The sequence below is a fragment of the Oncorhynchus tshawytscha genome, linkage group LG21 (assembly GCF_018296145.1).
Source record: "Oncorhynchus tshawytscha isolate Ot180627B linkage group LG21, Otsh_v2.0, whole genome shotgun sequence".
Taxonomy (NCBI): domain Eukaryota; kingdom Metazoa; phylum Chordata; class Actinopteri; order Salmoniformes; family Salmonidae; genus Oncorhynchus; species Oncorhynchus tshawytscha.
In genome coordinates this window covers 14,749,396-14,776,359 of record NC_056449.1, presented here as the reverse complement: position 1 = coordinate 14,776,359, position 26,964 = coordinate 14,749,396, and the positions used below count along the sequence as shown (strand labels likewise).

General features: G+C 44.7%; 1 protein-coding gene across 2 annotated transcripts; it reads left to right on the top strand.

Moving 5' to 3' along the window:
* Positions 1 to 1,488: 1,488 nt before the first annotated feature.
* LOC112221016 (protein sprouty homolog 1) lies at positions 1,489 to 5,712 on the top strand. Of its 2 annotated transcripts, none has more exons than XM_024383058.2 (2): positions 1,489 to 2,035; positions 3,728 to 5,712. In XM_024383058.2, the coding sequence occupies exon 2, from the start codon at positions 3,783 to 3,785 to the stop codon at positions 4,830 to 4,832; it is 1,050 nt and encodes a 349-aa protein (XP_024238826.1). In that variant the 5' UTR covers positions 1,489 to 2,035; positions 3,728 to 3,782; the 3' UTR covers positions 4,833 to 5,712. The 2 variants fall into 2 exon arrangements, with proteins under 2 accessions (XP_024238826.1, XP_024238828.1); XM_024383060.2 differs by lacking the exon at positions 1,489 to 2,035 and adding an exon at positions 2,068 to 3,182.
* The last annotated feature ends 21,252 nt before the right edge of the window (positions 5,713 to 26,964 follow it).

Genomic DNA, 26,964 nt, shown 5'->3' with positions numbered 1-26,964 from the left:
CGACTGCAAATGTTATCCATAAATGCAGTAATCCACTGGAGTCGCAAGGGTTTGCTAATGGACATTACATCAGTGAATAGCGAGAAATAATAGACTAGAATAGCCCATGTGATTTAATCAATAGGCTACTTTTGAATGTGCTCAGTAGGCCGAATTGTTAGTCTCCCTAAATAACCAATCTTAAGGCACAATTCTCTGCAAAAGTGTTGTTTAGAAACCTGTTCTACCTAAAATGCAATATTAGGCTACAATGTAATAAATTCATTGTTTCTCTATATGATTGTTAATGCTTTTTAAAATGTTATCTTCATAAGACAAATCGATTATATTAGGCATGGTAAAAATAAAAAAAAGAAGATTACAATGCAGAAACATAGCCAACGTCAATTAATTTAACCAAGGGTCTTTCTTAGGCTATTTTCAAAGCATGAGTTATATATAACGAACGCAACACAGATTATTGAATGGGGTGAGAAGTTTGAAGGAAACGTTTGCATTCATCTTTAATAATGTGCACTTTCCATTTGCTTTGCATTTGCTTATTGGATATATCCAGGGTGAAAACAAGCACGGATGGTATATTAATAATTTCATCCATGGAAATCTGTTAATTGCTGTAGGGTAACCGTAAAATGTCTGACTTCTCTCCGCACTTCTGACCACTATGAAGAGGTTCCCATCTGTCGTTTGCGAATCCAGCAGGAATTGCTTTATCATCAAGCCTTAAGCTTCCAAACTATTTTTGTTGTATATATATATCCACCCAAACACCAGAGGCATATAGGCCTACAGATGCATTTATCAGTCCGTTATATGTAGAAGTTTTGCACAATTTGCTGACCCGAGATTGTATTGAGGTCATTCATCTATTGATTTTTCCATTTGAAGAGGATAAATTGACTCTGTATTGAACTTCCTTTTCTCGTGGATCCGGATGTAGCGCATCCGCGACACCAATCAAACCAGACAGTCAAGAACAGAGGGGAGGCGGTGGGTGGGGGGAATCTTTCCCCTTGCTTGTGGGGTGCCTTTTTCTTAAGGGGGCTCCAAAGTTAAGTTTACTGAGCCACTGGGAAAATAAAACAAATGAGTGGTGGAGGGATTTCCATTTCATTTTCTATATCGGCCATTTTATTATGGTATTTTAGATATAGACTTTAGGCCAACACTATTACATACTGAGGCTACATTCTTTTCTTCCCAGAGTTTTATGCGCATTTGTGTATTTCTAACTCTGCCATACGTAAATGGAATGGTGAGATACCGTGGAATGCATAAAATAAAACAACGTTATCGATTCAAAGGGGATCATTTTGTTGCCACTGTTCAATAGTTTTGCAACCACAAGAACGGAAATGAGTTTATCGGCTATTGTAAACCGTTCCACCTTAACTGCTGCACACATCTCTATCGCCCGGCCTTACACATCTGCCCAATGAATTAAGAGCGGATGCGATGTATCCTTTTTCAGTGGCGTGAATGGCCAATGGGAGTTGGCTTGTCGAGCAAACACTGAGCCCTACATTCTCATTCATTCAGTGCTCGACAGTCCTGCAGTGTTGATGAGAGCACGTCTTCGACTAGCGCTTGCTTTTGAGCATTCCGCACAACACAAATCTACTTTTACTATTCTCCAAGCAGAATTTGAAGACTGAAAACCATTGGATATATAATTATTTGTCTTCAAATCGTGAATTATTGTGCTTTTAAGAATCCTAAAGCTTTTCCCTGCAATTGTTATTCTGCTCTAGGACTAATAAACAGTGTTGTCTGACCAGATCGTTCTCAAGTGCGCAACTTTTAGGCTATTTGGTACCTATTCCATAAAGAAACGTTGATTTACCGTTTCTGGAGCACATTGGTGTAATGCACCATATTTTGAGAAGGAATAACGAAAGAAGATACAACATCCGTATTTGGATTTAAAGCCGTGGTCACATTTTAAGAGCTAATTAAAATACGCTTGGACTATTTCCTTGGATGGAGTTTTGGTATATTGGTTGATGGATTCGACGTTATGGATGGTTACAGATGGGTGCGTATCTCCCCTCAATGATACATGTTGGAAATGTCTGGTTTGTTCATAGATTCTTTGTTGCTAAAATGTAGACTGGATGCAACGAACATTTCACAACTAATCTTCCTCGGATAAGTAGGCTAATATGCGCATAGGCTTCAGAACTCCGGCTCTGGAAACATTGTTGCCAGTTGCATGGACTATGTTTTCGTTAGTATATGTCGTGATAGATGGCCTTGCGAACACACATCATCTGGTGCTTGAATCTGTGGAGAGTTCGCTTCTTATTGTACATGCTTGCTTGTGTCCTCTACTCGGAATGCCTATTTAACACAGACAATTCGACTCCCGAAGGGAATCAAAACGGTCATAGTTTGGTTCAGAGGGGAGCGCGATCACTCCGACGCGCAAACAAACACCCCACCCCCACCGTAGCCTAGTTTTCATTCATAAGCTTTTCCCCCTTGTTTTGCTATTCATCTCTAGATCCGTTGATTTGATCCTCTGTGGTTTCTATCACATGGGACGTCTCTCGGTCAACTAAACCCTAGGGCATAGCCTACACTAGGACTGTCGGTGTATTTGTCCTTTTACAATACAACAATTAGGCCGCCCGTCTATCTACTGGCTTAACCTATTTACTGTGCTCGGTGTAAACTACTGTGGGGTTTCATGAAGTCAATCAATTATAGGGCTCTGCTTATAAGCAAGCTGTCTTCGCGCATATGCCTATCTGCATATTGTATCCGTTTTTAAACTTGTTTGTATGTTTGCGTCATGTTGATTAGACTGACCGAATGTGTTTATGCCTATTGTGTAGGGTCCCGTTTGTGTTACAGTTTCAAGAGATACGTCTGGCTTCTGATATTTTAAACCAGTAATGGTATTGGCTTTAATTCAGTTGTGTGCTTGAAATGATATGGACATAAAGTTGACACTATTTGTCGGGTTCTGTCGTGACCTTAGTTTTGTCACCACATTTCCTTCCAACCGTCTTTCATTTAGTAATCGAATAATACGCGAGGCAGCTCATTTTGTCCTATTGGATCGTGGCCTCGTTCCGTCGCCTTGGCACATTTTAAATGTTAACCAGTCATACAAATGTAAATGAGCACGGGAAGTGGCCTATTTGTACTGAAGTTTGGATGTGTGCATATTGAGGAAGGTGTGAAAAGTAACAATAATAGTCTACTTTTTTTCCCACGGCTTGCATAAAAAAACTAGCAGGGCTATGTGAACATGTTCTTAATTAGTTAAAAATATTGCACTTGGCTTTTCCTACTAGCACTGACTTTGCTGATAACTTAACTTATTTGAAGAAAAATGTACATATTACGACTGATGTGGTTGTCTAACCTAGCTATTTTAAGATGAATTGACTGACTGGATAAAAAGCGTCTAATACTAAAATCGGAATGTAAGCCCAAAATAGCATACTCAACTCTCAATAGACTGTGCTCTTAACCCGTTTCATAACTTTGATGAAATATGATCTTCAATTAACCATATTTGATCTATAAATTGAGACCATCCAAGGATCTATTGATGGTTCTACCTTTTCAGCTCTTTAGCTTTTCCAATCAAAAGTTGAATCTAAATGAAAAGGGAACAGTTTTCCAAAACGCCACCACCCTGTATTTCTCATTTGCAAATGACATCCTTGTCTTTACTGATGTCCCTTTCCCGTGTCTCTCTTGCTGTCCCTTGCAGGTTTTCCGATGCATGCCAAGCCCATGGTGAATGTCGGAAGTGGTGATCACCCCAGATGGCGCTCCAAAGTCAACATGGCCCTGGCGGTTCATTAGTGGTGATTCAGCAGCCTTCCCTGGAGGACCGGCAGAGGTCGGATTACGAGCGGGAGCTCCAACATGCCGCTATCCTTTCCCTGGACCAAATCAAGGCCATCCGCTCCAGCAACGAGTACACAGAAGGCCCCTCGGTGGTCCGGAGGCCCCCTGCGCCCCGTATGGTGCCCAGGCCCGACAAGCAGCAGGAGAGGACTCACGAGGTGATTCTCGTCAATGTGAACAACAACTACGAGCACCGGCCGGTAGGGCAGGGCCACCACGGTGGGGTTGTAGTAGTGGCCGGGGGCCAGCAGTGTAGCACCAGGGCCCCGGGCCTTAATCGCTCCACCAGTACAGGCAGTGCGGCTAGCTCAGGGAGCAACAGCAGTGTATCTTCTGAGCAGGGACTCCTGGCCCGCTCGCCTCCCTCTAGGCCAGGGATGGTGGCCCTCCACCAGCACCACCACAGAGCCGAGCGTGCTCAGCCTGTTCGGACTCAGCCCAAGGCGCTGCTAGCCTCCCAGCAGGGCTCGCACCCCCTGCCGCCACTGGAGGCACCGCTCAAGCCCTCAGGGAAAGGGGACATGACCTCTGGCCACCAGTTCATCTGCGAATGCTGCGGGAAGTGCAAGTGCGGAGACTGCACAGCCCCAAGAACCCTACCCTCGTGCCTGGCCTGCAACGGCCAGTGTCTGTGCTCGGCGGATAGCGCCCTGGAGCATGGCACGTGCATGTGCCTGGTCAAGGGCATCTTCTACCACTGTTCCAACGACGACGAGGGGGACTCGTGTGCCGACCACCCCTGCTCGCTGTCACGCTCCCACTGCTGCTCACGCTTCCTCTGCATGGGATTACTGTCGGTACTGTTCCCCTGTTTGCTGTGCTACCCGCCCGTCAAGGGGTGTCTGAAGGCGTGCCAGGGCTGCTACGACCAAGTCAACAGGCCCGGCTGCCGCTGCAAGAACTCCAACACTGTCTATTGCAAACTGGAGCGCTGGTCCCACCAGGCCCAGGAAAAGCCTTCCTGATCTTGTATGTGTGTGTGTGTGGGTAGAGGGGCGGACAGTCGTTCCCCTGTGTGGTTTTGACAATGATAATGATGATAACCATAATAGTCACTATTACTATTGATGTTTATCAAACATTTTAAGCACCTCCCACCCACTTCCTTTTCTCCTGATAGGAGTAAAGCACGGAATATGAAAACCACTCACTTTTTTTCCTTCTCCTTCCTTTTTGCAACAGGACCATGTTTTTACAGACCAGTGTTTGTCTTCAATGGTTGTTGTTTTTTGTCTCTTTTCAGCTACTCATTAACACTTTTTTATAAATAATTTTCTGTTAGCTAGGCAGTGTTTACCTGGTGCTTTAAGCTTCAAGTGAGAGCAGCCTCTTACCAAATCTGTGAAGGACTATCTAGCTAGGCAATATGTAGCTGTTACCACGTGTTCATAGCAAACAAGGATTGTGTGAATTCCCAGTTGCTACCCACACTCAGACCATGGATAGCTGGGTTTCTGTGCTCGAGTTGCATTGTGGAAAGCACATCCATCTCATAGTATTCTGTTGGATATGTTTCTCTCCCTTCCCCACTCATCATTCACACACATTCTGTGGCATTCTTTCCCTTGTTTTTGTTTTGTAAATTGTATTCTCAAATCCATAAGAGCGATCTGGCTTTAAAAAAAAAAAAAAGGAAAATGATTTTTCTTTTTTTTTGTAAAAATATTTATTATGTGAAGCTCTATTATTTTATGATATTTATTGCAAAAGACAGTCTTACATTTACTCATGTCTGAATATAACAATATCAATACTTACTGAAAAATGAAAGGGTGGCACAAAAGAATAAACTATGTTAACTTTAATGCAGAAAATATATTAATTAATTAAAAACAATGTCTTGTGTCTTGATTATCCTCGTTACATTGACCCTTGGGAGTGTTTAACTCTGGTTTGAAAGCTTTCTGGGTAATAAGGCATTTCATAAGCAGTGATTGGGTCCAAGTTTAGTTCTTGCATCATTTCTTTGCGTAACGTGGAATAGTTTGGTCAACACCACTTTGCTGTACACTCATTTGTTCATGTGTGGAATTCTGGTAAAAAAATGTACTTGAAGTGAGTCAGAACCACTTTTAACCTGAATGTTTCAAGCCTGTTATTTCGGGATTCTATTTATTGGCTTGATTATTCTTTAAACTGATAATGTAAAATAAGCCTACATCTGAATGCAAAATGGCCAGCAATGATACTAACTGGAAGTTCCAACACTTGATAAACTTCATTCCAGGCAAGCGGTCACCCACAAACTAAGCAATAGCTTTAATCCCTGGTTTTAAAAGTTGCTACAGTATATCAGAATCTTCCCAACTCTCAAATGGTCTCCATAGTGTGAGGCCACAGTGTGTGTCTGAGAAATGAGAGCCACCTTTACAACTACCCAGGTCCACCTGTTCAAAGATAATAAACTGCTATCAATGCCAAGCTTTTATGGCACGGTTCCCTCACTAGAGGTAAAGATGGGGCAGATACAGCCCCCATTTGCCTGCCTTTTTTTGTCAGTGAATTTATCACTCTGGAAGTTTGCTGACCCCCCAGGGGATGAGTCTTCACTTCTAAAGGTCAGTGAGTCTGAAATAACAGAGCGGCAACAGGAAATGCACTAAAATACCAGGGTTTAACTTTGAGGGGGCAATTAGTATTTCAGACAATCTCCGTTTTGAGGGAGTTGGAAACTTGACCTCAGGAATAAAACAAGCACAGTTGTTCAGGGAGGTAAAGGCTAATGTGGATAATATAACTAGGCTGGGTGGTAAACATTGAGTGGTATTTTTGTAGAAAACCAAAGAAGTGGCATTTTGTGATTTATCTGGTTAAGCTCTTGCAGGGAACAACCTGTAGGATTTCCTGTCACTGTGGTTCAACAGTTTGCATGAACAGAACATGGCTCCTTTTTAACGCGGATTTCCATTTTGTTGCTGGAATGTACCGTTTGTTCCTCTGAGTGGTTGAGTGGGTTAGCGATTTGTCAATTTCCTGTTACCTTTCAGTGCTGCAATTCGAGACCCATTTGCTTCTGGACAATCGCAAACAATGGGAGGCCTCTTTTTTCAGGTTTCACTTTAGATCCCTGACACAGGACAGAGCTAAAATGTTATTCAGGAGGCGGCGAACAGGAAGCAAATGTTTACTTCATATTTTCCAGTCTGACCCAAATAAGGAAATATATATTTGCTTGCCATTTCCAGGTCTCAGGTTTTAACAAGAGTCCCTTAAAAGCCTTGTTTTCCCCCCCAAATTAAATGAAATACCAAAATAAGTTTTAAGTGTCTGAATACTAGTTTCCTTTTTTAAAAATATATATCAGATTCCGCTCCATGAAATGATTTGTCATCACCCCTACAAGCTTCCATATTCATCATCATTGTGTCAAGTGCAGCAGTCTAAGGCACTGCATCTCAGTAAATAAAAGAAATGGTTAAAAGTCAACCTGAGTCACTATTAAGTCATTCCATGGCACAAGTGGCAGCAAAGCGAACTGGCTCCCTCGCACTTGTTGCAGAGTAAATTTAGCAGCGCCACACGCCCACGGGGTGCTATTTTGGAGTGTGTAAAGCTTGGCGGCCCTACTCCCGGGGCCCTCTGACAGCATTGGGGCCTTGCGAGTGCAAACACGCATGATTACCCTGTGAGTCACCATGGTGGAACCTCCAACCCACAAGCTCTGCTGCCGGCCAGGGCTGTCCTTAGCTAGGGCACTGCTGCTGACGCTGAAGGTCTTCTATAAACCCTCCCCGGAGGATTTGTCACCAAAGGCAAAGCTCCGCTTTCAGTTTGCCTAACCTCAGCGGATTTCCCTTATTTTCCTAATACCGTCTAAATGGAAATTCGCTATGAGGGACTGCAGAGATGGGTTTGAGGGACAGGATGAGGGGTTTCTATGCCTCTCACTGAAGTTGGTTTGGTTTGCTTTCGTTATGTTGAAAATGTTTTTGCTCTTTGTTGGGCGAAACTGTTTCTGAGAAATAGAGAGAACCATCTGATGGTGAATACAGAAAAGTTGCTATAAAATCATCTAAACAGAGCAAAAGTTTAAAAAATAACAACATATAACTCCTGCTACATCCAGGTTTCTATCTCAGGCTGGTTGGCAATGAGGTAAACACTCATTTACTTTAGTGACCTTTTATAATTCACATGAGTAATAAACAATGTTTTATCAGGTGCTGGGACTACTTTGGCAGAGGTGTTCCATTGGAACCAAGCCTCTGCATTTGCTCCATGGTTTCACACACAGGGCCAGGGTGTAAACCCTTCACACATCGTCCTCAAGTGCCATGCGTCTATGCGGCATTAATGCCATCTAATACCACACATTTTTCCCCAAGCCCCTCTTCCTGTCTTTGTCAGGCATTTTATGGACAAAGGCCAGTAGGGGATGTGGAAGAGAAGGCGGGGCCTGAGTGAGAGGACCAATACCCAAACCCTGGCAATCATTCAGGGGGATCCTATTGTAATTAATGGCCAGGCGTGTTTGAGAGATGAGCTTTGCGCTTTTGCTCATAGCCAATGGATGTCGGTGATTATGTGTTCTACTAACTGAAAATTCAATCAAAGGGAAGTGGCCAATGCCCACAATTGGCCCAGCGTTGGCCGGGGTAGGTCGTCATTGTAAATTGAAATGACTTTCCTAGTTAAATAAAGGTTAAATAAAAAATAAAAGAAATGTAACTAGAGGTTGAAGAATGCTTGATCAGAGGGAGCTGTCAAGAATTGCTCATCTGGGAACGTAAGGAAATATAATTACATTTAGATCATTTAAAACAACAGTTGGATGACAGTGTTCTGAAAAAGTACACCAACAAAAACTCCACCTTAAGGCCCTGCTACACTACAGCCATCGGTTGTCCGGCATTACCATCAGCCATCAGCCATATAGGAAATACTTCCTTGGAAATCAATGTAAGCTGCTATACTGTCCACGTTGCGTCAAGTCCAATGGCAGCGTCCAAGCTCAAGAATTGCTGAGGTTCAATTCTCGATGGCTGCCGCTCGCGTTCATTCCATCTTGTGTGAATTGAAATACTGAGAAGTCGATTTTGGTTGGTTTCTGGTGTAGCAGGTAGAACGTTACATTGACACGATGCTGATGGCTGAAGTGCTATTCTCTCAAACGTTGCAGGCTAAAGAAATACAGTAAAGTATACTTCATATTAGCTATACTGCTCTCCCTTCTGGTCGGACGGGCCCACATTGATAAGATCATGTCCTATCTTAACAGCCCCCAGGGAGAGGTCTGTATGAGCGATGTTCAATATGCCCCCCGCTCCTTCCCCTTTTCCTTGATATCTCAACCAAGGGAAAAAAATTACTCCCAAAACGTTATTTTAAAAAAAAAGAGCTTAAATCATTCCTTGGATGCAGTGGGCCCTCTCGGAGGGTGTGTGTTTGGTGGGTGGGGGTGGGTGGAGGGTGGGGTACCTCACCCCTCCCAGTCTCTTTTTAAAGATTATACTACCATCTAGCCAGATGGTTCCCGTCTGCTGGCTTTTTTTCAATTCACTTCCTCTCCTCACAGACAGCCTGCACCCCTCCCCCATTTTCCCATCTCTCTCCTCCCCCTACCCTCCCTTCTTCCTCCCCTCCCACCCTCCCCAACGGCTCCTCTGTTATGCGGCAGGAAATAATCTTTTATAGCCCGGTTGTTCGGAAGTGACCTCCTGCCCTTGATTAGATAGGGCCAAGTCCTATCACACGATTGTGTTTGAGCTGGCAGTCCCCCCCCCTCCCCCATCCACCCCACCTCTCCTCCCCCTTTTTCACTGGCAGGCTCGGTGATCCTGTATAAGGGACAACAATGGGAGGCTTTAGTCCGTCCGGCTCTCGGCTGGGGGTCATGTCAGTTTTTTGTTGTTGGTGGGGGGTGGAGTGGTGGGAGGGAGGGAGATGGAAGGCCCCTGCTTTAGTTAACCTCTCCATTGCTGTTTGCCCCTCCTCCCTTCATTTCCTCCCTCCTTCCGGTTGACCCTCAATAGGGGCCTTTAAAGGTTCCCTTTAATCTCTACTATCAGTGGATCCTTGAGTCAACTGAGTAGTCAACAGGTGAGCAACAGTTCAGTGATGGCTGCTCAGGGCCTTTCATGGGTCTCTATCGGGTTACTTAGTTTAACTGATCTGCGTTAGCACCTTGTTAAGAACTCCTATTTCCTTCAGCATTGATCACAGGGATTCCACATCACTGCTCTGTCAGGAGTGGAATTCCAAATACCAAAGCACTTCTTTAGAGGATCAAGAAAGAGGTTTAAACAGTGAGTTAGTCACTAAATGCTTGCTCAAAATTAGTTGATTGGGTTCCTTCTAAAACCAGTACAAAGCGAGTTTCTCAAATGACAAAGGTACATATTTTATGGATAACCACCAAGTGATCTATGACTCCTGAGACTATCTATGACTCCTAGTGTACCAACCAGGACGCATTGCAAAAAAACAACAGTGCTACGAACCCTGACAAAGTGCTACAAAATAGGTTTGGTGGAATTTAGTGTTTTCTAGTTCTATTAGTTAGACACAAAAAAATAGCATTTGGCTGTTAGAAAATGTACTACTTGGTAGTTTAACATTTGAGGCATGAGTCAAGCAGACATGACTCTTTTTTTCTCCCTTGTTTGTCTCCTTCTCTTATGGGTACTATAAACCCAGAACAAAATAGTTGACAATAGACCCTACCGAATGTAAAATTAAAACTACATAGCTACATTTGCTAGGCTAACTAGCTAGCTATTTCTTAAAATGCAATGTACACAAAATGTCTGATGTCGACCTACTGGTAAGTTAGGGAGCGGTTTGCAGGGGGGTCCCGAACAGGAAGCACTGAGTCCCCCTCTTCCCTAAGTGATTGAAGGGACCCCCAGATCAAAGGCGAGGAACACAGAAAAGCCTTATCTGTTGTTGATAGTGAAGCACAGGGTTCTAGAAATGTGTAATTACAGGGCCAGATCATAGAATCCCTCTTTTCATCTTGTTATGCTTCTGTTCTTCGAGTGCTTTGAAACAGGGCTCCGCTCACTTTTTGATGCCTTTAGGAACAGATGGAAATGTACAGAATGGTTACCTGAAGTAAAATAGGGGAGGGTCATGCTTTTTCAATTTCAGTCAAGAGGAGGGTTTAGTATTTTTTTTAAAATCTAGTCCAGAGGAGGGTCATGTAATTTGTAATTGATGAAATGTCAATATTTCTCAGTGTTTTTTGAATTAGTTGCTTATTAGGTTATATATCGATGTGTGCCCGATGCAGCCCCTCATCTCTCATTCTCCTCTGGGAGTGCAATATCAAGTACGCCTATTGGCTCTTTAGTGTGGTCTCGATCAAATGATCCAAAGCCTGTAGGCTACGAATTGCAGGCTCGAGAAGCACAAAGCAAAGTTATATTTCTAAGATAGCTGCTGGGATGGTGTAAATAAAACTAGGCTGCATTACACCCTGCAATGGGTATTCCAACCCTGAGCCCCAGCCTGCTCTGCATTTGCTGATCTAAAACGTTTTGTTTGTGTGTCTCCTGCCTAACCAATGGCTGTGCTGTGTAGGCTTACGGTGGCAGTTCAGGAGTCAAAGGTTTCTTCCAAATTTTAAAATTTCATCAACAAAATTCACTCTCTTGAGCGTGGACTAGCCTATAGCCTACTGCATGTTCTGTTCAGTTTGAGAAGGAGAGCACGAAGATGAGGAGGACCGGCGGTCAACTTTGATAGCTTCCTAGTACTATAATTGATTTGCTTAAAAACAATATATTTCTTTTTAGTTAGTGACCTTACAATAAACCAGATGCTAAAAACTTACATTGTGGTGTTGAAACTTGAAGCAGCAGCTGTGGCACAATCAATCAGAATGGACAGCTCATGGTGCTGAAAGTGGACACTTTCAAGTAGGCATAATTCATTTCAACCTTATTCATTTTAATGACACTTTACTAAAAACAAGAGGGCTTTGTGTTGGAGCCTATTTCTTCCTAATTAAGAAATAAGAGGTTGGTCCACCTGTTTGACAGACGAAATTAGGCTATATGCTGCTATATCCATAAATGTGTTGGTCAATTCCTCCACCCACCATGCACTCTTTAAGTAGTTTACCGCCATGTCAGTGAAGGGGTGTTAAGTTAAAACCAAGACTCGAATTGAGGGTATGCCATATGTCGACCTAATATTAAAGAAAATGGCAAAAAGCACAGGCCTACCCCTTCTTAGCTTAATACTATGAAGACAATAAAACGGATCCGATTATATAAAGTTATATATAGAATCCCTTTGGTCCGCGATTCTCTATGCTAGAGACAAGCTGTAAAAACAACCCGGAAAAGACATGACTCCGAGGCATTGGGATGTCATTGTTTCCTTTCTTTGACATTCAGAGACGGACTTTACTTGGGAAGTAGGCCTAATCTAATTCTTTCACTGTCAATTGATTAAGCAATTCCCTATCTGTACAATAGAAGATGTTTAAACCCAGAAAGCTTTTACGGAAACATCTGTGACCTTCTCTCGTTGGGTTAAGCTATGGAAGACGAATAGGCAGCTGTTAATAGTTACATTTTTCTGCAGTTGCTAGGCCTACTCTGTCTGGGTTGGAAAGGTAGGCCTAACTTTTGAAAGTCAGCCAGCGAAGTACTATGCTCAGAACTATTTGCAAAGAGGGACAGTTTCTTTGCAAACAAGACACAGTGATTTGGCATTGGAGAAATATGATAAGATGAACACATAGGTCTATCTGTCTTTCCATTCTTAGCCTGTAATTTCGGTCATTTGTGTGGTATGAAAGAAAGATTCGTTAATATGTAAAATTATGAAGAATTGCATGGAATGTTTATTAAAGGCAATTTTTCCGGCACCTGCAAATACGATGATAGATTCATGCAATGCTTTTACTATAAAGCAGATCTTTCCACCCCTACTCTTGTCTACGGTGGTCTGCGAACCCACAACTTTCTGGCCCTGTGCCCTGTGCCCTATCAAAATTCCTGCATTGCTGTGCAATGCTTTTAGGATGAAGAACAGTCTCTGAAACTGGATATATATAAGGCTCTTGTTTGGCCAAGAAGTCAGGGTAAATGGCAGACATGTCTGGCATACACTTTGTTTGAAGGATTATTTTTTGGTGAAGGGGAGGGTCACCATTTTCATTTCAGAGCGGTCTGATTTTCTTCATGTAACCCTTATTATAAATAACGTTCACTCCCTTAAGTGTACGTTCAAAAATGACAGAGAGAAGACGATAAGTAAAAAGCCTTCACAGGCAACGAAGAAGTGGCTTCACCAAAAACGAATTTCCCGGACTGTAGAAAAGTTAAATGAATAATGACAACCAAGAGGCATTTCAATGGAGTTTTGTTCTGGAATTCCTCAATACTGAGCACAGTTCATATGGTGGCTGGTGTGTAGGCTAGGTGCAGCAGGGTCCAGTTCCATATCTCTCCCCTCATAGAAGAGTTGAATTAAGTTTTCAATTTCAAACTCTGCAAGAAGCTCGGTTCGATCTCTATTGCGTTCAATAGTTGCGTTATGTTGGAGGGGTAACAGAACCTGGACGACAGCCTTTCTCCTTGCTGTAAATTCGTATTAACTTCGCCCCCTCTATAATACGGCCCAGCTTGACTTGTAGAGACCACATCCCCTTCATAGAAACAGCCATGTCAATCATAGCCAGGGCTCCACTTGGTCAAAGTACACTGCCGGATGATTGATGCCTTAGATTATGTGTGTGGACTTCTATAGTGGGAGAGCCTATAGACCCTGCAGTTAGCCCACCAGCAGGGCAAATTCTTTACCTGTGTGGTTTGTTTATCTAAATTGGAGATCCTGAAATTTGCAGGTAGAACGAACATGTGACACGTTGAATAACTAACCTAAGATGTTGATTTTCCAGTTAAATACTTACATCTTTGTTGTGTAGAGATATCATTATTTAAAATATAAATATACTTCACAACCAAAGGTATGTGGACACCTGCTCATAGAACATCTCAATCCAAAATCATGGGCATTAATATGGAGTTGGTCCTCCCTTTGCTGCTATAACAGCCTCCACTCGTCTGGGAAGGCTTTCCACTAGATGTTGGAACATTGCTGTGGGACTTGCTTCCTTTCAGCCACAAGAGCATTAGTGAGGTCGGACACTGATGTAGGGCGAATAGGCCTGGCTCGCAGTCGGTGTTCCAATTCATCCCAAAGGTGTTCGATGGGGTTGAGGTCAGGGCTCTGTGCAGGCCAGTCAAGTTCTCCACATCGATTTCAACAAACCATTTCTGTGTGGACCTTGCTTTGTGCACGGGGGCATTTTCATGCTGAAACAGGAAAGGGCCTTCCCCAAACTGTTGCCAAAAAGTCGGAAGCACAGAATCATCTATAATGTCATTGCATGCTGTAGCGTTAAGATTTCCCTTCACCTGGAACTAAGGGGCTGAGCCCAAACCATGAAAAACAGCCCCAGACCATTATTCCTCCGCCACCAAACATTACAATTGGCGCTATGCATTCGGGTAGATAGTGTTCTCCGGGCATCCGGCAAATCCATATTCATCCATCGGACTGCCAGATGGTGAAGAGTGATTCATCGCTCCAGAGAACGAGTTTTCACTACTCCAAAGTCTAATGGCATTGAGCTTTACACCACTCCAGCTGACGCTTTGCATTGCGTATGGTGATAGTAGGCTTGAGTCCGGCTACTCGGCTGTGGAAACCCATTTCATGAACGTCCCGACGAACAGTTCTTGTGCTGACATTGCTTCCAGAGGCAGTTTGGAACTGGGTAGTGAGTGTTGCAAACAAGGACAGACGATTCTGTGAGCTTGTGTGGCCCACCACTTCGCGGCTGAGACGTTGTTGCTCCTCAACGTTTCCACTTCACAATAACAGCACTTACAGTTGACCAGGGCAACTCTAGCAGGGCAGAAATTTGACTTCTTGGAAAGGTGGCATCCTATTATGGTGCCATGTTGAAAGTCACTGAGCTTTCAGTAAGGCCATTCTACTGCCAATGTTTGTCTATGGAGAATGCATGGCTGTGTGCTCGATCTATTACACCTGTCCGCAATGGGTGTGGCAGAAATATCAAAATCCACTAATTTGAAGGGGTGTCCACATACTTTTATATATATAGTGTATCTCAAGGAATATTGCTTTAGCCCTTTTCTTTGAGGAAGAGTCAGTTTGACTTCATGCTTATTTTAAAATGCTTGTTATAATTTTAGAACGGAGTTATAACGAGGTTCCAGTAGTATATGGGGGGGCTTGTTCAACACAATATGGTTTCTGTGGCTGTTATGCCTAGGATTCAAATCTAACATGCTTCAAATCAAACAGGCTTCAAATCTAAAAGGCTTCAAATCAGACAGACTTCAAATCAAACAGGCTTCACATCTAACAGGCTTCAAATCAAACAGGCTTCAAATCAAACAGGCTTCAAATCTAAAAGGCTTCAAATATAACAGGCTTCAAATCAAACAGGCTTCAAATCAAACAGGCTTCAAATCAGACAGGCTTCAAATCAAACAGGCTTCAAATCTAACAGGCTTCAAATCAAACAGGCTTCAAATCAAACAGGCTTCATTCAAATCAGACAGGCTTCATTCAAATCAGACAGGCTTCAAATCTAACAGGCTTCAAATCTAACAGGCTTCAAATCTAACAGGCTTCAAATCTAGCAGAGAGCAAAAGGCTTTCCCAGACGGGCCTGTTGATCTGCATCTGTGGTGCTCTTGAGGAGCACAGCTGGGTGGGTTATGTGTGGGTGAGAAGTTGAAAGGCAACTCCCGCCACCCTAGCCTGCGAATCTCACACCACCACTCAGGATGAATGGAATGGGAACGCTTTGGAGAAACAAAAGGAAAAATAGAGAGAGAGAATGAAAGAGACAGGGAGGGAGAGAATGAGAGGAAAACAAGTGAAACCAGCTGTTCGGAAGTGCCTTGTCTTTACGACGTTGCAGCGACGTGGGCTCATAACCGAGGCCAAGTTTTGCCACAATCAAACGCTCCATTTGCCTTTACAGGAATATTAGAGATGTTATGCGGTGGTCTTTCTCGGGGTATTGTGGGGGGGGGGGTTGTCGTGTATTTACACCCTCCAATATATATGGTGTGTAGGTAGTGAAGCTTTAGCTCTAGACAACAAAGGGTTCTCTAATGTTTTCCTCCCCGAGGGAATACTATAAGCTGGGCCCACATCAAGCCTCCAGTCTGCTCCGCTCTGCCATGCTACGCAGGTGCACACTTAAAAAGGCCTTTGGTGGGCGAGCCCCAAGCCGGGCCTGTACTAAAATAGCCCCCACATCAACACTGGTGGTGTTTGGATGGATGGGCTTTGGGATTGGGAGGTTTAGAATTCTGGCTATAGGTTCAAAACAGTGTTCGCTCACCACAGGCCTTTCCTTTACTCTCTATCCATGGCACTAAGCTTTCCCTGGAACATGTGGAACAAGTGATCATGGGGCTCAGAAAGTATTGTTGCGCTGCTAAAAGGTGACTTTCTGTTACAACTTCTTGAAGACATACTGTGTGGAGAAATGTATAAGTGTGACTTAAAAGTTAGGTACACATGGGGCAAAATTCTTTGGACTTTCTGACTACCTTCCAAAGGTAATTATGTAAGTCGTATAGATAAGAAAGCTGTCAAGACCTGTAAAATGGCAATAAATCCGCTTCCTGATTATGGAAAATGATTTGCATTCGTGCTAAAGGTCATTTCCTGCTTACAGGCTTATCAAAGTTGTCTTTGCTTATCTGGAGCCAAAATCCTAACTGTGGGTAATCCTTATGTGTTAATGAGTCAAATTGAACGACAATCAGTCAACTTTCATTTGGCCAAAGTTCATACTTTTGCCAAGGAAGTGCACTGCAATCCTCAATCTGGTATAAAGCCTGGAGGTCATGGGTGGGGTTGATAGTTTAGAGCCCTGTAGATGCTGATGAGTACTTCCTCCATGCTTTTGCCAAGGAAGTGCACTGCACTCGTCAATCTGTTGTAAAGCCTGGAGGTCATGGGTGGGGTTGATAGTTTAGAGCCCTGTAGGTGCTGATGAGTACTTCCTCCATGCTTTTGCCAAGGAAGTGCACTGCACTCGTCAATCTGTTGTAAAGCCTGGAGGTCATGGGTGGGGTTGATAGTTTAGAGCCCTGTAGGTGCTGATGAGTACCCCCCCCACACACACACACCATCTACATGTGAATGGAACCTGCTCGTTGACTTGTTATATTCCACCACCGCGGAGGCCCCTGGGTATAAGAGTGTAAGCTTTCTTGTTTTCATTTGTTTTCCTCCCCTCCTCAGTTCTGATCAAGTCAGCTAGGCTCCTTCAGGAGGGGGGCCCTTGCTTGGGGGAGAAGAGTAGAAGGGGAGGGAGGGGATTTGGACACATTGAGTTTGCTAAGTCAGGCAGAATGCTCGACAGGAAGGAATGAATGAAGAAAGGAAGGAAGAGAGAAAAAACGTTCCCCTAAGTGCCATTGTTTAGGTGACATGGCTTGAGCAGCCAAAATGACCATTTCGGACCGGTGGGGTCCTCTTCAGGAATGACCCACTTCTCAGAGGCAGATGAAGGCAGATGACGTTCTCAGGCTGGAGAGGGATGTGGTCTCTGGGATTCTTTCAGAATGCCGTTTAGAATACAAAATGCATCACACTTTGTTTATTAGGCAGACTCCTAGGTTTTAATCTCTCTGGGAAATAACAGGTTAACAGATGGATTGCACTAGAGCAAATGCAACTCGTTGTAAGTGCAGATGATAAGAAAAGAAGAACCTAAGCTCGTTTGAATGAATTGAACATTTCCAACATATTCTCAGTGATCTGGTTCGACGTGATTTGTTTAGGCAGTCCACGTGTATTTCTGGATGACAGAGGGGTTGTAGACTTACAATACATTCGGAAAGTATTCAGGCCCCTTGACTTTTTCGCCAAAAATGTACGTTAAAGCCTTATTCAAAAATGGTTTAAATTGTTCCCCCCCCCCCCCTCATCAATCTACACACAATACCCCTTAATGACAAAGCAAAAACAGGTTTTAAGAATGTTTGAAAATTTATATTTTTATATATATATATATATATAAAAAGATATATATCACATTTACATAAGTATTCAGACCCTTTACTCAGTACTTTGTTGAAGCCCCTTTGACAGCGATTACAGCCTCGATTCTTCTTTGGTATGACGCTACAAGCTTGGCACACCTGTATTTGGGGAGTTTTATTTATTTTTTATTTTTTTATTTAACCTTTATTTAACTAGGAAAGTCAGTTAAGAACAAATTCTTATTTTCAATGACAGCCTAGGAACAGTGGGTTAACTGCCTTGTTCAGGGGCAGAACGAAAGATTTTTTACCTTGCCAGCTCGGGGATTCGATCTAACCTTTCAGTTACTGGCCCAATGCTCTAACCACTAGGCTACCTGCCGCCCCAGTTTATCCCATTCCTCTCAAGCTCTGTCAGGTTGGATGGGGAGTGTTGCTGGACAGCTATTTTCAGATCTCTCCAGAGATGTTTGATCGGGTTCAAGTCCGGGCTCTAGCTGGGCCACTCAAGGACATTCAGAGACTTGTCCCGAAGCCACTCCAGTGTTGTCTTGGCTGTGTGCTTAGGGTTGTTGTCCTGTTGCAAGGTTAACCTTCGCCCCAGTCTGAGGTCCTGAGCACTCTGGAGTAGGTTTTCATCAAGGATCTCTCTGTACTTTGCTCCGTTCATCTTTCCCTCGATCCTGACTAGTCTCCCGTCCCTGCTGGTGAAAAACATCCCCACAGCATGATGCTGCCACCACCATGCTTCACCATAGGGATGGTGTCTTTCTGGAAGGTTCTCCCATCTACACAGAGGAACTCTGGAGCTCTGTCAGAGAGACCATTGGGTTTTTGGTCACCTCCCTGACCAAGGCCCTTCTCCCCGATTGCTCAGTTTGGGCGGGTAGCCAGAGTCTTGGTGGTTCCTAACATCTTCAATTGAAGAATGATGGAGGCCACTGTGTTCTTTGGGACCTTCAATGCTGCAGAAAGGTTTTGGTACCCATCCCCAGATCTGTGCTTTGACACAATTCCTTTGACCTCATGTACTGTTGGACATCATATAGACAGGTGTGTGCCTTTCCAAATCACGTTCAATCAATAGAATTTTCCACAGGTGGACTCCAATCAAGTTGCAGAAACTTCTCAAGGATGCACCTGAGCTCAATTTCGAATCTCATAGCAATGGGTCTGAAAACCTATGTAAATAAGGTATTTCAATTTTTTTGGTCATTATTTTATCATTATGGGGGTATTATGTGTAGATTGATAAGGATTTTTATTTATTGAATCCATTTTAGAATAAGGCTGTAATGTAACAAAATGTGGGAAAAGTCAAGAGGTCTGAATACTTTCCGAATGCACTGTACACAGCTAGGCTACATCTGCACACCAGTCCACTTGTAGAACAAATGTCTGGCTCCATCGTGCTTTTGGCCCTGTCCTTTCTGATTGAAGATCAGCCAGATAACATTATCTGCTGACTAATCAAAGGCTTGGATCCCTACCTCATCCCACAGGTGGGCTTTCCAAGAGGCTGCTGGAGGAGAGATTGCTTTTATTAAAAGCCAACCAATCAAAAGTCATAGAGATGATCCAATCCTGTGGTGGGCTAACCTAGGGCTGTGCTGTTTGAGTGGTTGCTTGGAGGGGGATATTACCATTATTCATTCTACTGGCCCTGGACAGCCTGAACGTCACGTAACCTTCTCAAAGATTTTCAAAACATTATTATTTTGTGAAAATATTCACACTATGGCCAAATAGACTATTGCTATTCCTACTATTGCCAAATATGTTGATCTGTATAATCATTTTGACATGAGTTGCATACCAATTATACTATACTTACATAGAGGTGTATAGATGCTAGACAGTTTGTGTGTTAGTTATACTAACTATACTATATGTCTATACTAACTATACTATAATGTCTATACTAACTATACTATAATGTCTAATGGAGCAGCAGCAGAAACATGTTTCTTGCCAGTTGACTGAATGGACAGTTTGTATTAGTTTCCCCTGGGTCTTTCCTGATTGCACGACCAATGCAAATTCCGGTCTCGTTCTAATCTAGCCCATTCCCGGACCCAAATGAACAAGAAACCCATTTGACACACATGCTTCCACTTTCCGTGCGGCCTCTCGTTCGCTTAATTCGTATAATTTTGCCTTCATTAGGCTAGTCTTCAGGCTGTAGGGTACAGGTAATGTAAAGCATTTGCCCCAATTTGTATGCCCAAGCCCCGGTTGAGAGGAAGTGGAAGAGCTTCAATTGCAGCCATTTCCTCGCCAGTGTACTGAGAGGTCTTATTACAGCATTTAGGTGTCATTACTCACAGCCAACTTCCTCCGCGAGTAATGAATTAGCTGTTGCCAGGGGAGATGAGTATGAAGGGGATAATTATGGCATGTATTGTAGAGGGGATGTATGCTAGCTAAGGCTGCCAGCCGGGTGGCTCAGCACTTTGTCATGTGTAATGTTGCCGCTGATGACAGAGACAGCTAATGTCAAAATATGCCAAGATGTCGTGGCCCTGGACTGTGGCTAGTCATGCTAACTCCTTTTTGTCGGGGTTTATGTGCATAAAGTAAATGTTGAGTCTTAAAAAGTACATGGTCAGACTGATAAGAGGTTTGTGTGTTCATGGAATGAATCTTCAGTCGGACATTGATCTTTTCTGTTTACCCTCAAATAGAGTTGACATATCTTTTCAAAACAAATAATAATACTCAACAACAGTTGAAACAGGAAGTGATACACCCTAAACATTCAGACCGGCATTCATTTCCCCACAATAAAATGTCTTTGCTTATACAGAGAAATCATAAAACAACCATTGATTTAACCATAAAATGTGTTGTAAACAGCTATTACAACTTATTTCACAGTATCCATCAACCTGAGGGGAAGGCCTAAAAGAACCTCAATCAATATGGATTCATTCATTTGTGTTTGCACTCCATGGACAAGTTTCCTTTTGAACACAACAAGACAAATGACCAGGCCTGAAAAATATATTTAAGACTACTTTCCTGAAGAAAAACAGGACCTAAAACCAAGGCAACCGAGGCATCTTAGCACTTGCTGTTAGTCAAGCAGAAAGATGAGTGCCATGCTTGACGACGGAAGAGCCTGCATATTTTCTCAATGGGGAGTTCAGCCTGCAATAGGAACCCTGCCAAAAAAAGCATTTACCAAAACAGAGAGGCCAGGAGGAAATAATACTGGTCGAGGCTTGTTTGGCGGTCTATTGGCTTAATTCCAAGATGCTGTAGGTATCTATAAGTCTTTTTTAGTGGCACCCCCCCCAAAAAGGGGCCCAATGGAGGAGAGAGGAACCTTTACATTTCAGTTTGAATGGGAGGTCTGCCAGTGGCTGAGTTTAAAGTGCAGGTTCCACACATTTGATTGAACTAGTTTGCATTTGATAGGGCAAGGGAGAAGCCTGTGACCTAAAGTAATATTTCCTAAATTCTTAACTTTTTCTGCAGCTTATGCAGAGGGCGGGACAAAGCAGTAAGAGTGCCCCCCCCCCCCAATCTAACCACACCTTCTCCTCTTCTCTCTCTCTGTTCCATCCCCCCACCCCTCTCTTTCTCTCTATCTTTCTCTCGCCCTCCTCTCTCTCGCCCTCCTCTCTCGCCCTCCTCTCTCTATCTCACCCCCTCTCCTGCCCCCTCCCTCTCTCTCTCTCACCCTCCTCTTGCTCTCTCACCCTCCTCTTTTGCTCTCTCTTTTACCCTCCTCTATCTCTCTCAAGGTCCTCCCTCATCCTCATCCTCCTCTCTCTCTCACCCCTTAACTCTCTCACACACTTCTCTTTTGTCCTCCTCTCTCTGGCCCCACTCTCTGTCTCGCCCCCACTCTCTCTCTCGCACCCTCCCCTCTATCTTTCACCCCCTCTTTCTCTCTAGACCTTCTCTCTCTCTCTTGCCCTCCTCTCTTTCTCACACTCCTCTCTCTATCGCCCTCCCCTCTCTCTCACCCCCTTTCTTTCTGTCTCTCTCTCTCTCTCTCTCTCTCTCTCTCTCTCTCTCTCGCCCTCCTTTCTCTCACCCTCCTCTCTCCCTCTTCTTCCCCTGTCTCCCTCTCTCACCCTCCACTCTCTCTCACCCTCCTCTCTCTCACCCTCCCCTCTCTCTCGCCCACACTTCTCTCTCTTGCCCGCCTCTCTCTCTCTTGCCCTCCTCTTTCTCTCACCCTCCTCTCTCTCAAGCCCTCCTCTCTCTCGCCCACCTCTCTCTCTCTGTCTCTCCCACCTCTCTTTCTCTCACCCTCCTCTCTCTTTCTTGCCCTCCTGTCTCTCTCACGAAGACTTCTCTCACTCACCGCCTCTCTCTCTCTTGCCCTCCTCTCTCTCTCTGTCCCTCCTCTCTTTCTCATCCACCTCTCTCGCCCGCCTCTCTCTCAAGCCCTCCTTTCTCTCACCCACCTCTCCCTCTCTCACACCTTTTTCTCTCTCTTACCCTCATGTCTCTCTCTCACCCTTATCTCTCTCTCCCTCTCTCACACCTTTCTCTCTCTCTTACCCTCATGTCTCTCTCTCTCCCTCATCCTCCTCTCGCTCTCTTGCCTTCCTCTCTTTCTTGCCCTCCTCTCTCTCTCGCCCGCCTCTCTCTCTCATTCTCCTCAATCTCTCGCCCTCCTCTCTCTCTCTCACCCTCCTCACTCTCTCTGACATTCCTCTCTCTCGCTCACACTCCTCTCCCTCTCTTTCTCTCTTCCCCCCTCTCTCTCTCTCACCCTCCTCTCTCAATCGCCCGCCTCTCTCTGTCTCTCTCTCTCTCTTTCACCCTCCTCTCTATCACTCACCTCCCTCTTTCTCTCTCACCCTTCTCTCTCTCTCTCTCTCTCACTCTCTCACCCACCTCTCTCTCTCACCCTCCTCCCTCTCTCACCCTCCTGTCTAACTTGCCCTCCTCTCTCTCTCACACCCTCCTCACTCTCAATCTCTCTCCATCATATCTCTCACCGGCCTCTCTCTCGTCTTCCTCTGTCTCTCTTTCTCAACCTCCACTCTCTTTCTCTTTCTCTCCCTCACCTTCCTCTCTCCTTCTCTCTCACCCTCTTCTCTCTCTCTCTTCTTCCTCTCTTCTTCCTCTCTCTCTCTCTCTCTCTCTCTCTCTCTCTCACCCTCCTCTATCTCTCTCCCTCTCTCTCTCTCTCTCTCTCTCTCTCTCACGCGCTCTCTCACCCTTCCCCCACTCTCTCTCTCTGTCTTTCCTCTCTCGCCCACCTCTCTCTCTCTCTCGTCCTCCTCTATCTCTCGCCCGCCTCTCTCTCACCCACTCCTCTCTATTTTGCCCTCCTCTCTCGACCTCCTCTCTCTCTCTCCGTCCTCTCTTTCACCCGCCTCTCTCTCTTACGCTCTTCTCTCTCTCTCTCCCTCTTATCTCTGTCTTCCTCCTCTCTCTCCTTTTCTCCCTCCTCTCGCTCTCTCTCTCTCTCTAGCTCTCTCTCTCCTACTCTCTCGCACTCCTGTCTCACCCGCACTCCTCTCTCTAAACTCACCATTCTCTCTATCTCTTCTTCCTCTGTCTCTCTCTGTCACCCTCCTCTCTCTCTCTCACCCTCTCTCTCGTCCAGCTTTTTCTCTCTCTTGCACTCTTCTTTCTCTCACCATCCTCTCTCTCAAGCCCTCCTCTCTCGCCCACCTCTCTCTCTATTGCCCTCCTCTCTCTAGCCCTACTCTCTCTCTTGCCCTTCTCTTTCTCACCCTTCCCCCTCTCTCCCTCCCCTCCCCTCTCTCTCGCTCGCTCGCGCTCTCTCTCTCTCAACCTCCTCTCGCTCTCTCGCCCCCTCTCTCTCGTGCCCTTCTCTCTCTCTCACACACTCCTCTCTCTCTCTAGTTCTCTCGCCCTCCTCTATCTCTCTCACCCTCCTCTCTCTCTCGCCCTCATCACTCTCTCGCCCTCCTCTCTCTCTCTCTCTCTCTCTTTCACACTCCTCTCTCCCTATATATCTCTCACCCTCCTCTCATTCTTGCCCTCCTCTCTCTCTCTTGCCCTCCTTTCTCACACACCTTCCTCTCTCTCTTTTTCTCCCTCCTCTCTCTCACCAACCTCTCACTCTATCTCTCTCTCGCCTTCCTCTCTCTCTCTCTCTCTCTCTGACCCTCCTCTGTCTCTCTCTCTCGGTTCACACACATCTATCTACATCTCTCTCACCCTCCCCTCTCTCTTTCACCTTCCTCTCTCTCCCTCCTCTCTCTCTTTTTCTCCCTCCCCTCTCTCACCAACCTCTCACTCTCTCTCTCTGACCCTCCTCTGTCTCTCTCTCTCTTTCACACTCCTCTATCTATATCTCTCTCACCTTCCTCTCTCTCTCCCTCCTCTCTCTTTTTCTCCCTCCCCTCTCTCACTAACCTCTCACTCTCTCTCGCCTTCCTCTCTCTCTCTCTGACCCTCCTCTGTATCCCTCTCTCTCTGTTCACACTCCTCTATAATTTTCACCCTCCTCTCTATCTCTCTCTTGCCCTCATCTCTCTCTTTCACACTCCTCTCTCCCTCTATCTCTCTCACCCTCCTCTCTCCCTCACACTCCTCTCTCTCACCCTCATCTCTCTCTCTCTCCCCCTGCTGTCTCACACGCCCTCCTCTCTTTTTTTCTCCCTCCTCTCTCTCACCAACCTCTCACTCTCTGACCCTCCTCTGTCTCCCTCTGTCTTTCACACTCCTCTATCTATATCTCTCTCACCTTCCTCTCTCTCTTTCACCCTGCTCTCTCTCCCTCACCCTCCTCTGTCTCTCTCTCTCTTGCCCTCCTCTCTATCTTTCCGTCCTCTCTATCTTGCCCTCCTCTCCCTCTCACCCTACTTTCAATCTCTCACCCTACTCCCTCCTACTTCCTCTTCTCTGTCTGTCACCATCCTCTCACGCTCTCTCTCGCCTTCCTCTCTCTCCCGCCTGCCTCTCTGTCTCATCCACCTCTCTCTCTCACCCTCCACTCTCTCTCACATTCCTCCACTCTTTCTTTCTCTTCTCTCTTCTCTTTCTCACCCTCTTCTCTTTCTCTATCCCCCTCCTCTCTCTCTCTCTCTCTCTCACCTTACACTCTATCTCGCCCTCCTCTCTCTCGCTCCCTCCTCTCTCACCCTCCTCTATCTCTCTCACTCTCCTAACTCTCTCACCGTCCACTCTTTTGCCCCCTCTCTCTCTCGCCATATTCTCTCCCTCGCCCTCCTCTCTCTTACCATCCTATCTCTCTCGCCCTCCTCTCTCTCTCTCTCTCTCTCTCTCTCTCTCTCTCTCTCTCTCTCTCTCTCTCTCACCTTTCTCTCTCTCGCCCTCCTCTCTCTCTTTCTTTTCATCCTCTATCTATCTCTCACCCTACTCTATAGCTCCATCCTCTCTCTCACCCTCCTCTCTCTCTCCACCCTCCTCTTTCTCTCACCCTCCATTTTCCCCCTCTCTCTCTGGCCCTCCTCTCTCTGATTGTAAGCATACTTCATTAACCTTTTAGCAGAAACTCACCTGCAAAGATATGATTGTTATGTTGTTGTTACTATACTGTATATATTGCTTCCCACTGTTGTTTTCTCAAAATCTACACATGGTATCAGTTTGGTTCTGGATGTGCACATACCAAATCCATACTGAATTTATGGGAGAATCTCAATTGCATGCAGAGCGGCGGGACCTCTGGCTTCCTCATCCAATGGGTTTTGAGAAGGAAGCAAGGAGAGAGAGAGAGAGGATGCGAGGAGTCTGCATTTGAGATTTTCCGTTTGTGAGCCAAGCTCTTCCCTTTTGCCTCTTTGGTGAGCCACTGTAGATGTTAGTTGGTCAAATGACCCCACACTAGTGATTAAACCTGTTGGGCACCACCTGCTGGTTCCAGTCTGGTTTGTTGCAGGTTGGGGACCTGAAAAACACGTGTGGATTTCAATATACCTGTAGATGTGAGGCATAGTGTGATTTCCACATGAAATGTGAAATTAGATGAAACTGAAAGAAATATAATGTATGTATTCCTCGGTAAAAACGAATGGAATGTGTACGGTACCATTACATGATTCATATGCCACCAGGTTGAAATACTGTTGATTGGTCAAAATTAAACATATCACTTTAAGTATGGGGTCATGTGATTAGGAAAGGGTTGATCGAAATAGCCGCTATGGTGTGATAAACAATTCATGTCATGTTTGTTTTAAAACTTTGAAAGTTAATAGTTCAGTAATTGTAATGCAAGAAACCTGCTCCTTTGGATAATTTGCTTGGAAAAAGGTAATTACTGGACTTGTCTCAAATAGAGACTTCCTATCAAATCAAATCAAATCAAATCAAATCAAATTTGGTTACACATGGTTAGCAGATGTTAATGCGAGTGTAGCGAAATGCTTGTGCTTCTAGTTCCGACAATGCAGTAATAACCAACAAGTAATCTAACTAACAATTCCAAAACTACTGTCTTATACACAGTGTAAGGGGATAAAGAATATGTACATAAGGATATATGAATGAGTGATGGTACAGAGCAGCATAGGCAAGATACAGTAGATGGTATTGAGTACAGTATATACATATGAGATGAGTATGTAAACAAAGTGGCATAGTTAAAGTGGCTAGTGATACATGTATTACATAAGGATGCAGTCGATGATATAGAGTACAGTATATACGTATGCATATGAGATGAATAATGTAGGGTAAGTAACATTATATAAGGTAGCATTGTTTAAAATGGCTAGTGATATATTTACGTCATTTCCCATCAATTCCCATTATTAAAGTGGCTGGAGTTGAGTCAGTGTCAGTGTCAGTGTGTTGGCAGCAGACACTCAATGTTAGTGGTGGCTGTTTAACAGTCTGATGGCCTTGAGATAGAAGCTGTTTTTCAGTCTCTCGGTCCCAGCTTTGATGTACCAGTACTGACCTCGCCTTCTGGATGATAGCGGGGTGAACAGGCAGTGGCTCGGGTGGTTGATGTCCTTGATGATCTTTATGGCCTTCCTGTAACATCGGGTGGTGTAGGTGTCCTGGAGGGCAGGTAGTTTGTCCCCGGTGATGCGTTGTGCAGACCTCACTACCCTCTGGAGAGCCTTATGGTTGTGGGCGGAGCAGTTGCCGTACCAGGCGGTGATACAGCCCGCCAGGATGCTTTCGATTG